This window comes from Vombatus ursinus, unplaced genomic scaffold, assembly GCF_900497805.2.
Source record: "Vombatus ursinus unplaced genomic scaffold, bare-nosed wombat genome assembly UNPS02014830.1, whole genome shotgun sequence".
Classification (NCBI taxonomy): domain Eukaryota; kingdom Metazoa; phylum Chordata; class Mammalia; order Diprotodontia; family Vombatidae; genus Vombatus; species Vombatus ursinus.
In genome coordinates, this window is record NW_020954608.1 from 46,377,272 (window position 1) to 46,394,527 (window position 17,256).

Below are 17,256 nucleotides of genomic sequence, written 5' to 3' on the forward strand. Positions count from 1 at the left end.
TAAAAGACTGAACACATGGCAAGTTTGTGGCAGAGCTCAGAATAGAGTTCAGCTCTCTTGACTTCTACTCTAACATTTTTTCCCAATTCATAATTTCTGATGGCAAAATAGAAAGGACAATCAATTTTCATTTCCTGTGGGATTTCTTATAGAGGATACAAATTTTGTCATTACGGATAATTCTTGTTTTTGAGTCGATTAAAGTTAGTCAAGCAGTGGATATTTATTGAATACTTATATTTAAGTATTCTATAACTATATATAATATATTTGAAAATGTATAGATCTATTACTTGTAGATGTCAGTTATGACTACTAAACAAATGGTGAATATATATGTATATTTATATATATAAGTAAAATTCTATAATATAATCTAACTTTTTCAGGGTAAAATTAATTAGTTGATTGTTACCTTTTGTCCTAAAGCTTAAAACTCTTGGCAATTTCTTTATATTAAAAAACTGAAATGTCTTCAGATGAGAATTTTTTTTAAAATCATGAATTTATAAGAATAAGGTGGTGAGGATATGGTAGGATGGGACCAGGTTGTAAAGAACTTTAAAAGCCAAACAGAGGAGTTTATATTTGGTCCTAGAGGTGATAGGAAATATTGAATAGGGAAGTTTCATGATCAGACACGCACTTTGGAAAATTTACTTTGACAGCTATATGGAGGAAAGATTGGAGTGGGAAGAGATTTCAGGCAGAGAGAGCTATTGAAGGAAAGTAATACTTCAGCTGACAGGCAATGAGAGCCTGAACTATGTATATAGTTCTATGAACTATGTAACTATGACCATATAGAATTATATATATAGTGGTCATGTGAGTAGTGACACAGAAATGAATGTTATGGAGGTAACAATGACATAATTTGGCAGCTCATTGGATATATGGGGTGGGGGAGAGTGAGGAATCAGGGACACTGAGACTGTAAACCTAAGTAACTAGAAAGGTGGTGGTGTTCTCTGCAAAAATAGGGAAATGTGGAACCATGGTTGGGTGGGAAGATCATGAGTTCTATTTTGAACATAATGAGATTGAGGTGCTTTATGGGACATACAGTTTAAAATGTCCATTAAACAGTTCTTTATGTGTGACTGGAGGTTAGGAAAGAGACTGGGAAAGAAGGAAAATGTAGAGAGAATATCTTTCCTGTTCCACCCTGACTAGCTAAGTAGTGTATCTCTAAGACTCAGCTTTAGTTCCATTTTTCCATGACACTTACCCTGACTAGGCTGTCCTGTATTGGTCTCTTCCTTTTTTTTTTTTTTAAGAGAAAGGAGAGGAAAACTTAGAATAAAGCCTCAGAAAAAGCCCAAAGTTAAGGGAGAGGAAAAAGCTGCTCCATCAAAGGAGATGGATGGAGTGGTCAGATATATAAGAGGTAAACCAGGAGTGAGTAGTACAATGAAAATCTGGAGAAGAAATATCAGGAGAAGATAACCTTCAGGAAAAGGTGTTCACCAGTGTTTTCCTCATGCCTGGAATGTACTACCTCCTTCACCTTGTCTCATCAAAGTTCTGTCAATGATTTTGGCCCTCTTAATATTTGCTTCAAATAGATTTGAAAAAGGAATCAAATTTTGGAAGATGACACAATAGAATATTTACAAAAAGTATATGGATTAGAAAAGACATATTGACATGACTTCCAAGTGACCTTTTGAGGAAAAAATACCAATGATAATTATAATGTACTTCAAATTACGTGCAAAACATATAGCGAAACAACTAGATTTGCTTAAAAAAATTACTAAGATATTAGACAAAAATATATTAATAGAAATAGTAGATACTTTTCCAGGACTTACTTCAGAACAAATTTTTAATCATAAGTTCTATGTGGAAAAAACAACATCAACAAATATTTGGAGCACACTTAGTTTTATAATATTATTTTATAATCATATAGTCATTAGAAATGATTTTTTTAATACTAATGCACTTGAGGCATTAATTCATTAGTAAGTTAAGAAGAAATAATAAATACCTTAAGTAAGCTGTGCTTTCCTATCAGCTTGCTAATGAAAATTTAATTAAATATAAACCTAATTATATAATTTCATGCAAAATTTTGTGAGATTTTTTTTTTTACTTTTCTGTATAACCAGAATCATATCATCTCCAGGTTTCTTTAGGAAGACCTTTTTTTTCTCTTTCCATGGTCCGAAAGGTGAAAGATTTTCAACACTTACAGATTTAAGAAGTCTAAATCACCTTTTTAAATACACATATTCAAGTGTTTTGAGAAAGTAAAATATATCAATAAGATATTTGCTATTTTTCTAAAATACAACAGGATGGAAATTGATAGAAGAAAAATGAATTATCTAAGAGATCGCTGAATGTAAGGTAACAAAACCTATGTTACAATTCAGATTTCTTGACTGCTAAGCTTTACTTCCCAACTGGTAGGATACATCAGAGAATCCTGGAGTGAGTCCTGTATGGATTCCAGGTATTTGACACACAATCAGATACTTCCATGCACTGTTAATTATTTTATATATTGAAGCCTTGTTTCCTTAACTAAACCTGGAACTCCTGGGAGATAGATAAGGATAGGACCTGTAATTTAATTGGTATAGGGAACTCCCAAGTGAGGAGCCTTCCCCAACCCATGCAGATCAGAACTTTTCTGTAAATTATAGTTGTGGGGGGTTGCCAAGGGCACTGAACAGTTAAGTGACTTGCCCAGAGAGAAAGGGGCAGGCCTATCAGTGGGATATTCTGCATTGAGAAGGCAGCATGAATGATTGAATGTGCCATGGCAAGGAGGCCTCAGGTGCTGATGAAGTTTCAAGATGAGGCAATAGTTTGAAAATCCAGAAGCCAGAAAAAGAAATGAAGGCTAGCTTGAGCCCCTCCACAGTTTGGAGGCTCTTAGGAGGGACTCAACAATAGGAGAATGGGGAACACATAACAGTAGGGTGTTCTATCTTGAGAAGGTCCTTAGGGGCCTTCTTTATCAACTACATGGTGCTGAACAGTGTCTAATACCTCTTCTAAAACATCATGTACTTTATAAGAAGTAGAATGAATGAATGAAAAGTCCATTCCTCCAGGTCATATATCTGGCAGCAGTCCCAGTCTTGAGGACCTAATGCTGAGGTTTTGAACTCAGAGTGACAAGGGAGTGAACTCAGAGGAACTAGGAGATTCTAGCATTTCCTACCTCATGCATTCCACAGACACACAGAGGGAGACCAATACAGTTCAGAAAAGGTTTTATTTGATTGGAAGAAAAGGAATGAAATTAAAGCCTTTCAAAGATAAGTTAAGGTAGTTGTATCTGAAACTGATGACTGGGCTCTGGATCTGTAGGCTTTTCTATGAGGAAAATGCCTTAAGAAGGTTGGGGACAAGAAAAGATCATGAGCAAGGAGAGTTTCACCTAGTGTCTTTCTGTTTCTAAAATTGTTTTTTTTACCTATTTTTATGCCTTTTGACTTTTTTTTTATACAATTGCTAAGTCCTGAAGTATTTTTGAAATGTTATGTATATGTGGGATTTTGTTACAGTCACTTTTGTTTCTCCACTGCAATAATATAGTCTACAGAAATATTTGGTATCCCACAGAATTATGAATTGTGGAGTAAATTTAAGTTGGATGCCAAAGATCAAGTCTATTGCTGTCTGAACCTTATGTCAAAGACTCTAGGGCATTCTAAGAATACATGTAGTTGTGTGTCAAGGGCTCAAAAGCAACTCCAATACCTATTTGAAAAATGTCAACTCATTTTTGTTATACTGTCATTTCTCAGAAAAAAATCTCATTAATAATTTATATCTAATTTCAGCTTAATACATAGATTCTGTTAAAAGAAAAGTGAGTGGGATTAACATAGTCAAGTGAGTAGGATTAACCAAATCAAATGTCAAGTGAAAATTATGACAAGTACCTAGCATTCCATTTTCCCCCTTTTGCCACCCCCATTTTCAGGAGACATTTTTCAGAAAAGAAGTTTTTTTCATACAAAGTTTTGTACATACATTTACAAATCACGCTCATTATATAGAGTAATTTATTTGAAGACTGAATATCTCAAACATGAAACCAATTTTATAGACAAGACTGATATAGGCCTATACCTTCTAACCATTACTATCTCTTTATGTTTCTTTTATCTTTAGGCCAAGAGTCTTCATTGTGTGTGTTTCCAAATATAGGTTCCTCCAGTCCCTACTCCAAATGTTTTTGGTATAGTCTTCTGTATGTGCCCATGAGTGTCTGTGTATAACCTTTTCTAAAAAAAAGAGGTTTAATCAATTTATTTTGATCATCTCTTCTTTGCCATCCCTTAGTATAATCATTCCCTCACCCCTCGGGAAAAATAAAAGTGAAAAAAGTTAGGTGAAATTATTATTTTTCTCAACATATACACCAAGGCAACAGAATATGCAGAATTCTACACCAGTAGTTTACTACTTCTCTACCAAGAATAAGGAAGGGCATTCCAATATCAGCCATCTTTCTCGATTCTATCTATACCCATACTTACTAATTTCTGAGAAGACAATCCCACCTTGTCCAGTCATCCCTAGGCAAACGCACAAAGACAGATGGGTTTTCTCTTCTCATATACTCACAGATGCTATTTCCAAACTTTGGGTGCTTTCCCCCCCTCTTATATATCCTACCTAAAACCCACACACAGAAATTCTCATCCCTTCTTACTCACCTTCATTCATATTGCATCATTGCTCAGATGTCAGCCTCATACATTCATGTGTAAGGGCTACATATATATTATAATTAAAGAAATGCAGCTTGTTTGCATGGAGCTTGAAAAGAGTTGAAATGCAGGGGAATACTATAATTTTCTTATCTTTTGAGGTCTTTAATTTAATTCCTTTTCTTCCAATCAAATGAAACCTGTTTTGGAATGCATTAGTTTTCTTCTGTGTGTATATAAGATGGATGAAATAGGAGTAGGAAGAGAGAAGGGACAGATTCCTTTTACTTTTCCTTCCCCCTCTGTCTTGTACTTTGGAAGTTGAATTTTTTGAACCCAAGAGTAAGACTTTACATTCACCCTTATTAAATTTAACTTTATTGGCCCAATAGTACTGCCTATCTTTGTCATCTAAAGTGTTAACTATACTTACTTTTTATTTCATCTGCAAATTTGACATGCTATCATCTATGCTTTTATCAAAAATGTAAAATGTCACTAATACCAAGTACAGATCATTAAAACACTTCCCTGGACAACTCAATTCAGTTTATGAAGCATTTATAAAGTGTTTACTGTTTGCCAGGGACATTGCTAGGGACTTGGGATGCAAAGATTAAAAAAAAAAAAGCAGAGTTGATACAGACATCAGGGAGCTTACATTCTCCTGGAGGGAAGCAGCATGTACATAGATAAACATATACAAATTATATGGAGAAAAATTCATAGTAATTTGGGAAGAGGTGTAGAGAGCCCAACAAGGAAGATAAAAAAAGAAGAGGTCCTTGAGGAGAAGGTGGAATTTGAGCTTACTTTTGAAGGGATTTAAGATATCAAGAAGCAGAGATAAGAATAAAGACCATTCCAAGCATGGAAGACAGCCCATGTAAAGGCACAGAGACTAGAGCTGGGATGCAAGTTTGCCAATTTGGCTAGAAAATAGAGTGCGTGGTAGGAAGCAAGAAAAAATAAGAGTAGAAAAATAGGTGGCATCCAGATTTGTGAAAGGCTTAAAGGCAAAGAAGAGGAGTTTGCAGTTGATCTTGGAAATAATGGGGGACCACTGAAGCTTTTGAGCAAGGGAGTGACATAGTCAGAATCTCACTTTAGGAATATTAATTTGGCAACTTTATGGAGGATGGACTGGAGAGGGGAGAAACTGAAGGCAGGGAGATCAATTATGATCAACTAGGAGGCCACTGCAAGAGTTCAAATGAGGGATTATGAGGGCCTGAACTTGGATGTTGACTGTGTCAGTAAACGAGATGGGGTAGATGCAAGAAAGATTGTAGAGCTGTAAGAGGAAAGAGTACAAGGAAGAGAGAAGTGCTAAGCATGACTCCAAGATTGTGGACTTCAATGACAACAAGGATAATGGTGACCTCTGTAAAAGTAGGGAAATTAGGAAGTCTGTGGGTTTGGGGAGGAGATAGAATTCTGTTTTGGACCTGCTGAGTTTTAGATGTTAATCGTACATTTGAGAGATGTCTAACAGAAAGTTGGTGATTCAGAACTGAAATTCAAGAGAAAGATGAGGACTGGCTAAGTAGATCTGGGAGTCATCTGTGTGTATACAGATGATAGCTGAACCCATGAAAGCTGCTGAGATCATCAAGGTAGAAAGAGGGAAGAGATAGGGAAAGAAAGAAACATACACAAAGATAGAGAGACAGAGACAGACAGAGACAGAGATAAAGAGATAGAAGGAGAGGTAGGAGAAAGAAAAAAGTGAGGAGAAGGCAAAGAATGGGAAGGAAAAGGGGGAAAAGAAGAGGGAGGAAGAAGAGGAGGGAAAGAAGGAAGAAAAAAGAAGAAAGAGAAGGAAGGCAAGGAGGAGGAGGATAAGGAAGAAGAAAAGAAGCAGCAGCAGTAGATACGGAGAGGATGAATAGCAAAAGTAGAAGAGATGGCCTTGGCAAGAAAGACCATCTCTTTCTTTCAGATATGACCAAAAATGATGAGAGAGTGGGGGATAATGCAAAAGGGATTTGAGATTTAGAACTGAGGTGAAGGAATTCATGTCAATTTTTTTAATTGTGTGAGAAAGTATAGGTTTTTCGCTCTTGGGAATTAGGGGAAGGAAAATGGCTTGTGGAGAGAAAAGGCTTGTTACAGTTGTTGGTGTGTGCAATAGAGTTAATCAGAAAAGAGTAAAAAGGTTACTATGAAGCAATGTAGGTCCAGGTGACATTAGATTATATAAATTTTTAATGCACCAATTCATCATGGCTGTGCAACCCTCCAATAGCATTTAGCAGTATGTGAGGAAGAGAGAAAATGATGCTATGGATAATCCAGTGTTCATGGTTGGAACAGGATGAACTTCAATAGGATAAGAGAAGGCAAGGCAAGACAAGAAGGATTTGTTAAGTGCTTACTATGTGCTAGGTCTGTGCTCAGCACTGGTGAAATGAATATAAGCAAAAAGAATGGGGAAGATAACATATAAAAGCTAAGGGCCACTGTATCCTTGTTGTTAGCAGGGGAGGGTGTGATGACTTGCATGATCTTCAGACTTCCACCAAGTCAAAGAGGCCCAGACTTCATGTGGTAGGACTCTTTTTATGCCCTTAGGTGACCAGGAAGCACATTGATACAGTCAGAAGCTACAAGGAAACTGCATCTGAGAGGCATGTGTCAATCAGACCCTGAGGACAGCTTTGTAAACTTTTGGAGAAAACTTATCCATGTTGTGGGGGAAAGGAGAAGAGGAGTGGGGAGCCTTTATGGTAGATATCAGTCCTATCAAAGATAGTAAATAAATAATTGTTGGGTATTTCAACATGCTTGTTTCTCACTCAGACAAATATAAAGGATATAATTAAGAAAGAAGCTAAGGATTTGAAAACATTAAATTTGAAAAATTAAGCATGTTCAACCTTTGGTAATTACTAAATTGCTTAAGGAGTATATTTTTCAGTATTGCATAATAATTTTACAAAGCTTGACCTGTACTAAGGTGCAAACCACTCATGAATAAATGCAGAAAAATTAAACACATTATTTATAGATCATAATGCAAAATCAATTAGCCAACATTAACTGTTACTGTGTACAAGTTCTTCTGGTTCTGATCACTTCACTCAGCATCAGTTCATGTACGTCTTTCCAGGTTTTTCCGAAGTCTGCCTGCTCATTGTTTCTTATGGAACAGTAGCATTCCATTCCATTCACATACCATAACTTGTTCAGACATTCTTCAATTGATGGGCATCCCTTCAATTTCCAATTCTTGGCCACCACAAAAAGAGCTCCTATAAATATTGTACATGTGGGTACTTTTCCCATTTTTATGATCTCTTTGGGATACAGACCTAGAAGTGTCATTGCTGGGTGAAAGGGTATGCACATTTTTATAGCCCTTTGGGCATAGTTCCAAATTGCTCTCCAGAATGGTTGGATCATTTCACAACTCCACCAACAATGCATTAATGTCCCAATTTTCCCACATCTTCTCCAACATTTACCATTTTCCTGTTTTGTCATATTAGCCAATCTGATAGGTGTGATGTGGTACCTCAGAGTTGTTTTGATTTGTATTTCTCTAATCAATAGTGATTTAGAGCCCTTTTTCATATGACTATAGATAGCTTTAATTTCTTCATCTGAAAACAGCCTGTTCATATCCTTTGACCATTTATCAATTGAGGAAGGACTTGTATTCTTATAAATTTGACTCATTTCTTTATATATTTGAGAAATAAGGCCTTTATCAGAGAAATTGGTTGTAAAAATTGTTTCCCAGCTTTCTGTTTCCCTTCTAGTCTTGGTTGCATTGGCTTTGTTTGTGCAAAACTTTTCAATTTAATGTAATCAAAATCACCCATTTTGCATTTCATAATGTTTCCTATCTATTATTTGGTCATAAATTCTTCCATTCTCCATAAATCTGACGGGCAAACTATTCCTTGCTCTCCTAGTTTGCTTCTAGTATCAGCCTTTATATTTAAATTGTGTACCCATTTTAACTTTATCTTGGTATAGGGTGTAAGATGTTGGTCTAAGCCTAGTTTCTGTCATACTATTTTCCAGTTTTCCTAGCAGTTTTTGTCAATTAGTGAGTTCTTATTCCAGAAACTGGAGTCTCTTGGTTTATCAAACAATAGATTACTATAATAATTGACTACTGTGTCTTGTGTAATCTATTTCACTGATCCACCACTATCAGGAATTACCTTCTAATGAACAACTGAGACTGATTTAGGAGCCCAGAACTCTCAAATTTATAAGGTAACTGCTGCTCAGGCAGTTGAGCGTGTTTATCTCTCAAGATTACTGGTTCCTTGCTGCAGATCTGTGCTTAAGCAAGAAAGAAACATACAAGAAAAGAAGGTTGCCAATCACTCAAACTCAGACCAGAATATAATGATTATTCTGTGATTTTAGTCAACATTGCCAGTGGTTGTGTGGTAGAGAGGAGGAGAAAATTCTTCTTTCTCCTTGTTGGAATAGGGAGAAAAACACTGGAACAGTCCCAAAGAGTCTGTTTAAAAAGAAGAGGAATGGAACCTTTCCACAGCCTACTGAGGAATATCTTCAGAGTTCAATTACTGGCTGTCTTCAAAACAACTCGGATGTGTGGACCAGACATATCAATTAAGTAAAAACACATATCCATCCCAATGGAGTCAAAGTGTATGTTCCATGGGATCATCCCTCTTATAAATAAAAAGTTATTAACCTGCTATTTTTAGAACACTGTACCAGGTTCTGGGGGAGAAAAAAGTAGATAAAAGCTTCCCTGAGAGCATTTATAATCTAGTAGGGTGATATGATCTATGTATAGTTAAAATAATATATATAAACCATTGCAAAAGTACAAATTAAGATGATAGAACAGGGATCCAAAAGATCTTTGTAAGCTGGAAGGGTGGGATGACTTGAACAAAGTGAAATTTAGTAAGGACACACACATAAAGGTTGAATCAATTCCTTGGACTCACAATTGTACCAGTATACAATAACAGTGATAGAAATAAGTGGTAGTTTAATGAAAAAGGCCTGGCCAGAGTTTTTATTGGATTTGAAATTCACTATAAGTTAATAGAACATGATTGCCAACAGAGCTAATTCAATCTAAGACTGAATTAACAGAAGTATAGGGTTCAAAATGAGAAAAGCGATAAGCCCATAGTACTCTGTTAGTCAAACCACATCTGGAGTACAATTTAGTCCTGGGAACTAAATTTTAGGAGGCACATTACCTAACTGAAACATGTCTAGAAAACTGTGCAAGATACAATTCTTTTACATGTACTTTTGATCATCTGAAACTTTGGTAGCTGTTATTGTTAATGAAAGGCATTATGCATAGTGTATAGAAAACTGGCCTTGGGGTCAGAAAAAACAGAGTTCAAGTCCCGCCTCTGATGGAAACTGGCTGTATGACCTTGGGCAGATCACACAACCTCTTAGTGCCCTATGCAAATAGGAATCTATCTGTATTGGTAGGGAGTATCCTCACTGAGAATTCTCTATACCAATAAAATCACAGATTTGTTCCTACAAAAATATTATCGATTATTTCTCTTAAGTCTTTTTTTCCCCTTAAAAAGTATCTTTAGAAAACTACAATTGCAATTTAGAGTGTGTAGTAAAGAGGAAAGAAAGGAAAGATGGATTGGGTACCAAAGCCAAGGAACCAGGTACAGTGCTAACATTGTGACATTCGGGAGATAAGGTTTTATGAGGGTAGAAGGTTGAATTTTTCCTCATTTTGCTGTAGCAAACCAGAAATAAGAGATTTTCATTTTTATTATAGTAAGAAGAATCTCTGGGCCAAAGTCAGGTTCTACTGGACCAGTTCTGGGAAGGAGTTCATTCTCCAAGAGGTTAAGTGACTCAGCCTTGGCTTAGAGAAATCTCTTACAATTTCACAAATTGTCTATCCCCTCTATTCTTTGATTTCTTTGCTCAGACACATTCTAGGAAATGCTTACCTTTTAGAGAAAAAAAAAAGCAAAGCAGAACACTACTCCCCTTTTACAATGACCCAATCAAGAACAGCCCATCTCCAGGAACAAATCCTTTATGTGATCCAGTGGCATAACACATTTTTTGAGTAATTGACATATCCAAGCCTAGGATACATCACCAACTTTATGTCATTTACTATTCTCTGCCAGTTGATATAAGTACGGGTCACTGGAAGATCTCTTCTTATAATTCTTTTCAGTGAAACCTGTAGGTCCTGGAATTCTTCTATGACTGCAGTTTGAAATTTGTTTTCTTGCTCTTCTACTAACTTGGCAAAACCTAAAGCCAGTTGAGCTTGGTTAACCACATCCAAGTAGTCCTGCACATCCTTGCTGATATCAAGATGAAAGTTGACTTGTTTAAAGAAGTGTGCTTTCACATAAATTGACCCTATTACTTGGGTGAGAAATGGAGTTATTGAAAAAATCCATTTCGATTTCCAAAGGCCGTTCCAGTAATCTGTAGCTTTGTAATGATGATCTTCTATGCAGGCTATTAAGAACTCTTTATTTCTTATGGTTTTCCTAAGTACACTGCAGTTTCCTGATGGGAAGTGTTTGCTCACATAGATTTTTAAAGCATAAAATACCACCATCCTCAGACATTCTGCCTCATTACGTAGAACACCATGACTCTGAATGTCTTTCAACTGATTCTGAAGAACATCAAATTTGAAAGAAAGCCTGGTATGAGAGTCAAAGAAGCGCTGGTCACCCAGTTCATTGTGGTGAGAAAGTAGTACTTGATGTCCATCTATGTTGAGTGGTACAAAATATTTTTTGCAGTATTTGTTACCAGCCCATTCGCCATATTGTCGCATTAATTTTTCATCTTGAACGAGTAAAGAAAGGTCGTTAAAACTGTCTATAAATTCTCCTGGAGGGGCTTGTGTTATCAAATTTCGAATGGCTTTTTCTTTGTCTTTCTTACTCACCTCATGGCGAAAGTTCTTCATTGTTTTTCCTGTAGGGGAAGTAAAGATAATAAAATTAAGTATAACCAAAAGAATAAGAGAATATTTTAAATGATACCTTCCAAATTGACATGTTAAATGTTCAAGAGGAAGTTTTTATGATCATCCATCATCATATAGAAGGTCTGGAAAGTTCTGACCTTCCAAATGTTGTCATAATGCATTTTACTCGGCAACATCTAGAACCCTTGAGAATGTCACAGAATATATTCACGTGGAAAAAACATAAGGCCAGTAGTCATCTGATAATCTGATTTCCAGTGTAACAGCTCACTATATTCTGAGGTTTAAAGAACCCAGGAATCCTGAATACTCCTCTGCAAAGGTGGTATGTCTGCCCCTGTGTTCCACACTGGGAGAGATCTAGAGAAGTAGCACCAAGAGTCAAGGCAGAGTTAGGAACATTTGGTACCGTAAAGGACTCTGGTGAAACTGGCTCATTGATCTTCTTGAGCCATTAGTATAGAGCTGTTGATAAAGCTGCCTCAAATTATTTGAAAACACTCTATGATGAGAAGAATTGAATAAATGTACAAAGAAATAAATGTAAACATTCTTATTGTCTAAGTTCACTGGGATAAAGCCAAACTCTTCTAGTTTAAGGAAAATATGTTGTTTTACGTGGGCATAGAGAAAAGTAGACTACCCTAGATCATATAGAAAAGGACTGGAAGATGGTATTTTACCTCACACACGGCTGTGGAAAAGAAAATGAAATGCTACAGATCATTGGCTGTTTTCTACTCTCTCCCCCACAGCTTCGTGGCAGCGGCAGGTGCATTAATGAAATCTATTACTTCAGGAGGCAAACCTGAGTACCTTTGGATGCATCATAAAAGCAAGAAATATGGAATGCTTGACTAACTGAGAACAAGACATAAAAGGGTTTGAGAAATGGAGAAGAAATATCCACTTAGAAGTTACTTCTCCCTCCCCTTTTCTTTCTCCTGATCTCATACCTTTCTGGGTTTTGAGTTCAATTTTTTTCTGAGATTTTCTGTCAGGTTAAAATCTATTCCTTGAGCACATACTTTTTGCTAATCCCATGATTTCTTAGGTTTTCTCTAGTTTCAATATCAATCTCTTTATCTGGTAAGGAACAAAAGAGTTGTTATGTTTGGCCTGACTCACGATCCATACAACATAGAATTTTTGATTTAGCCTTAGCATCATGGCATGCTTTTTTAGGGGATTATTCCCTCCTAAATACCAGTCTCATAAATTTAGATGTATACCCCAAAACATTTCAGTAGCTCTTTATAATTCATCATAGATAGGGCATATCTCTCACGAATTTATCTGAATCTTTCAAAAAAGTACTTATATTTTAGTTGCTTATCTCTTAGCAGTAATAGAATCATGGTATAGATTTAGAATTGGGAGGGACCTTAGAAGCCATCTCATCCAACCATCTCATTTTATAGATAATGAAACTGAGGTCCAGTGAGGTTAAGTGACTTGCTCAGGATCATTCAACTATTGTCTGGATTTGAGTCAGGATTTGAACTCAGATCTTCTTGGTTGTCTATGAGTCTATCCATTGTACCACCTTACCACTCCTATGATTTCTGAAATTTTCTCCAATTCTTATTAGAGATTAAACAATATTTCTTTTATGTGCCCCAAATTTATATATTCTGAGCTTCAGTCTTTCAAAGTTTCAATCTTAAAGCTCTACAGAAATATTAATTATTTTTATTGTTATTATTATCATCATTATTCCCACTAGTTTTAATTACCATTACTATTGTTTTGGTAAGTCCATGTTCTTGCTATATCTATCCCTGCTGTGATTTTATCACATCAGATAAAATTGCCTCTTATCATTTGTTTTATCTAGCCTGAATAGTAAAGATCTCCTTAATCTTATAATAAATGGCAGTTCATCTGTCCCCTTGATCATTTTAGATTTTCTTTTCTGGACTTCATTGAGGTGTGAAAACTAGATCTTTGTCCAAATTCAGGTATGGACATACTATACTTTTCCTGTTCCTGTCAGTGCTCAGAATTTAACCTTTCTTGGTGTAGCAAGCCCATTAAACTCATGTTTTAAGAGATGAATCTGAAATAACTATTATATTCCTTGCTGGTGTCATGACTTCCTTTTTCAGGTTTTCCTTCTCTCGCCTGTAATTTTTATCATTTCATGTCTTTGAATACCTTTACTCCACTGAGATATTATATTGGTCCAAATAGAGTCTAATTTTTATAATTCTTTGGTGTATAGCTAAAATATGTGTATACATACATATATTTATGATATATTTATGTATATATATGTATATATATATATACATATGTACAGGGAGAGAGCATAAGGGAGGGACAGAGGAAGAGGAAGAGAGACAGAGACATAGAAACAAAGAGTTTATGTGTGTGTGATGGCAGGAAGTGGGGCAGAGAAGTGTTACATGGTAGAAAGAGCACTGAATTTAAAGTTGGAGGATATTTCCTACCTATGCGACCTTGGATAAGTCACTTCCTTTTTCTCGGTCTCAGTTTCCCCATCTACATGGATGATATGCACATAATAAGGCAGCTAGGTGGCATAGTAGCTAGAGTGTTGGGCTTGAAATCAGGAAGTCCTGAGGTCAAATCTAGTGCCCTCCTAGCTATATGAACCTGAGCAAGTCATTTATTTTTAGTTTGACTTCATTTCCTCATCTGTAAAATGCGGATAATAATAGCACCTACCTCCCAGTGTTGTTGTAAGGATCAAATGAAATAGTAATTGTAAAGGCACAGTGTCTGACCTACAGTAAGTGCTATTTAAATGTCAGTATTATTATACACACATACACACGCACATGTATATGTACACATAGAAATGCATACACACATATATAATATATACATATTTTCTTTAAACTGCTCCTGAATCAAACTTTAAATATTTAGGTACCTAACAACTTGATATACTAAATGTTAATCATTTATACTAATAAATCATTTAAACTAATAATACTAAATGTTAACAATCAATAAATACTAAATGTTAATCATGAGACTTTCCTTAACTTGTTTTTTCTCCATACATGGTTCTTATCTGTAATTCAGGAGGACTTTAGAGCTGGAAGAATTGGTGTAGATAAAACAGTGAAATTACTTGAAAAGCTAGATATCCGGTGTGATGGTAATCATGTTAAATACATTTTTAAGGTGAGAAGATATATTTATTCAATTTTCTTTTATGGGCTTGTGGTATTGGATTTGTTTTATGGTTCCTACCCAAATTGCACATGACAAGTGGAAGTCTTTTAGAAATCAAAGTACACATTAATGCCCATTTCTGACAATGGATAGAGCTTGGACAAAAGGTATATATGACAAAGGTAGTAGAAAATGAGAATATTTAATAATCTATAAGATTTAATACAATGTTGATTAATCTCTTTTGTAGAGTTTGCTGACCATAAAAACGTGGTTGTAATCTCATCTGATTTAGAATATATATCATCATTGTTCTTGCAGCTAGGTTCTCTAGAACCCTGCTGTTTTAACATCCTTTTTGAATCTTAAAGAGCTATAGAAATAGTCACAATTATGATTGTTATTCTATAAATATGAATTGTTATTATATAGGATATGAATAAGGGTTCCATGAAAAAAATCAGCGTTAACTCCAATTAGTTACTAGCCAAAGCCAAAATAAAGCCAGTAATTGAGGGGGTGGGAGATGGAAGCCAGTTAACAAGAGGTGGTAGAGGGTAGATATCTAGGGCTTGACAAGGGAAATCCTACTCTTGGAGTGTGAGCTGAGCTAAAGTTAGAGGGAGAGGTGAGGACTCAATACTTGCCTGCTTATTCTTGCCTCTTGTTCTGGATGCTAAAGCTTTCCTGAACTGCAGTTCTTAGAATTTAACACAATACTCCAAGTGTGGTTTGACCAGAGGAAACTATTAGGAAACTATCACCTTTATATTTCAGGAAGTTGCAACTTTCTTAACCCAACCAAAGGCTGAAGTTAATTCTTTTGGCCTCTATATCACACTGTGTTGCCTGATATTTAACATGTGGTCTCATAAAAGTCCCAAATCTTTTTCAGATAAAAATCTATGTAAGCATTTCTCCTCCATCTTGTACTTGTGGAGTTGGTTTTTTGAACCAAAGTATAAAACTTTACATTGATCTATTTTACATTTAATTTTTACTAGATTCAGTCCAATGTTTTTAGCTTGTCAATTTCTTTATTTTTGAATCCTGACTCTGCTCTACAATGTGTTAGCTATTCTTCCTAGTTCTAGGTCTTCTTCAAATTAGATTCTCATTCTATGTGTGCATTTGTCCAAATCATTAATAAAAATGTTAAAGCTCATACAAGGCCAAGCACATGGGGCAGTGTGCTGGATACCTGTTAAGTTGACCTCTTACCATTAACTGAGTTTCAAATCACTCTACATTTTCTACAAGAATAGATATTATATCAAAAGCATTGCTAAAATATAGGTAAACTAGGTAGAATTCTATGATTTACCTATTTAATAATGCTGTCAAATTGGGAGATAAGGTTGGCTCGGCAAGGCTTCTTCTTGAGGCAACTCATAAAGGGAAGTGGGGAGCTGGTATGAAGATGGCCAAATATTCCTACAGCGTCATGGTGGTTTTGGTCAAGATAAGATGAAAATTTACCCAGAAACCAACGTCTCAGAGGTAGAGTCCAATGTTTTGTAGGCAAGAAAATGAGAATTGTGGCCAGAGAGTAAGCAGCATGATGTTGTTATTTAATCTAAACTAAGCAGTATAGGTAGAAAATCATTAGAGGGTTGGTTCAAAATGTTGGAATTTAAATCTCATGATACAACTTTTAAAATTATTTTGAATTTTAAAAACATTAAGAAACACAAATTTTTCCATATACAAAAAAACCCAGAAAGGGAGAATTGTATATGAAACTATGAATCTCTATTATGTACATATTATTTTTAAGGTATATGTATTAAATGTAACATGGTAGTACCCACACTGTACTACTTGTCTGACTCCATTTCTTAAAGTCCTTTTGCACTCTTCTGTTTATTTCTTTAATGTTCCATTGGGACTCTCTTCTTCTTCTTATCTCTACCCCCCTTCCTCTTTACAATTCCTACTCCCTCCCAGGAAAGCCTTTTCTTGTAACTAATAAATATAGTCAAGCAGTGGGGAGAGCGTGCTGATCCTGGATTCAGGAAGATCTGAGTCCAAATTTTACCTCAGATGCTTGCTACCTAAGAAAATCACCTAACTTTTATTTGCCTCAGTTTCCTCAATTGTAAAGTGGAGATGATAACAGCACTTACTTTGCATGGTTGTTGTAAGGATCAAGAGAGATAATATTTGTAAAGCATTTAACACAGTGTCTGATACAGAGTAGGAGCTTCTTAATTATTCCCCTCCCTTCCCTGCTCTCCCTTTCCTTTTCCTTCTTCAGTCAAGCAAAATAAATCACACATTGGCCTTGTCTGAAAATCTAAGTTTTATTCCACACTTATAAGTATTTAGAAGCACCATGAAATTTGAGGACAAATGTCTCAGTTTTCAAAAAAGAGAGATTACACATAATAGTCAGTGATCTTAACTTTGAATCATAGGAAAATTGTGGAATGTATCATTAAAGATGTGGTCAGTGACATTTAGAAAAGGATGTGG

At 35.6% G+C, this 17,256-nt stretch overlaps 2 protein-coding genes across 2 annotated transcripts in view; one reads left to right on the forward strand and one right to left on the reverse strand.

Annotated features, from left to right (window-relative positions):
- Nucleotides 1-10,710: 10,710 nt before the first annotated feature.
- Nucleotides 10,711-11,613, reverse strand: CAPZA3 (capping actin protein of muscle Z-line subunit alpha 3). The gene has a single exon (XM_027838542.1). It carries the CDS (start codon nucleotides 11,611-11,613, stop codon nucleotides 10,711-10,713), a length of 903 nt encoding a protein of 300 aa, XP_027694343.1.
- Nucleotides 11,614-11,702: 89 nt separating this feature from the next.
- Nucleotides 11,703-17,256, forward strand: part of PLCZ1 (phospholipase C zeta 1) — a 101,935-nt gene continuing 96,381 nt past the window's right edge. The window contains exons 1-3 of the mRNA XM_027838582.1: nucleotides 11,703-11,754; nucleotides 12,390-12,406; nucleotides 14,638-14,790. Of these exons, the coding sequence (XP_027694383.1) occupies nucleotides 11,703-11,754; nucleotides 12,390-12,406; nucleotides 14,638-14,790 (222 nt within the window). The remainder of the gene's footprint in view (nucleotides 11,755-12,389; nucleotides 12,407-14,637; nucleotides 14,791-17,256) is intronic.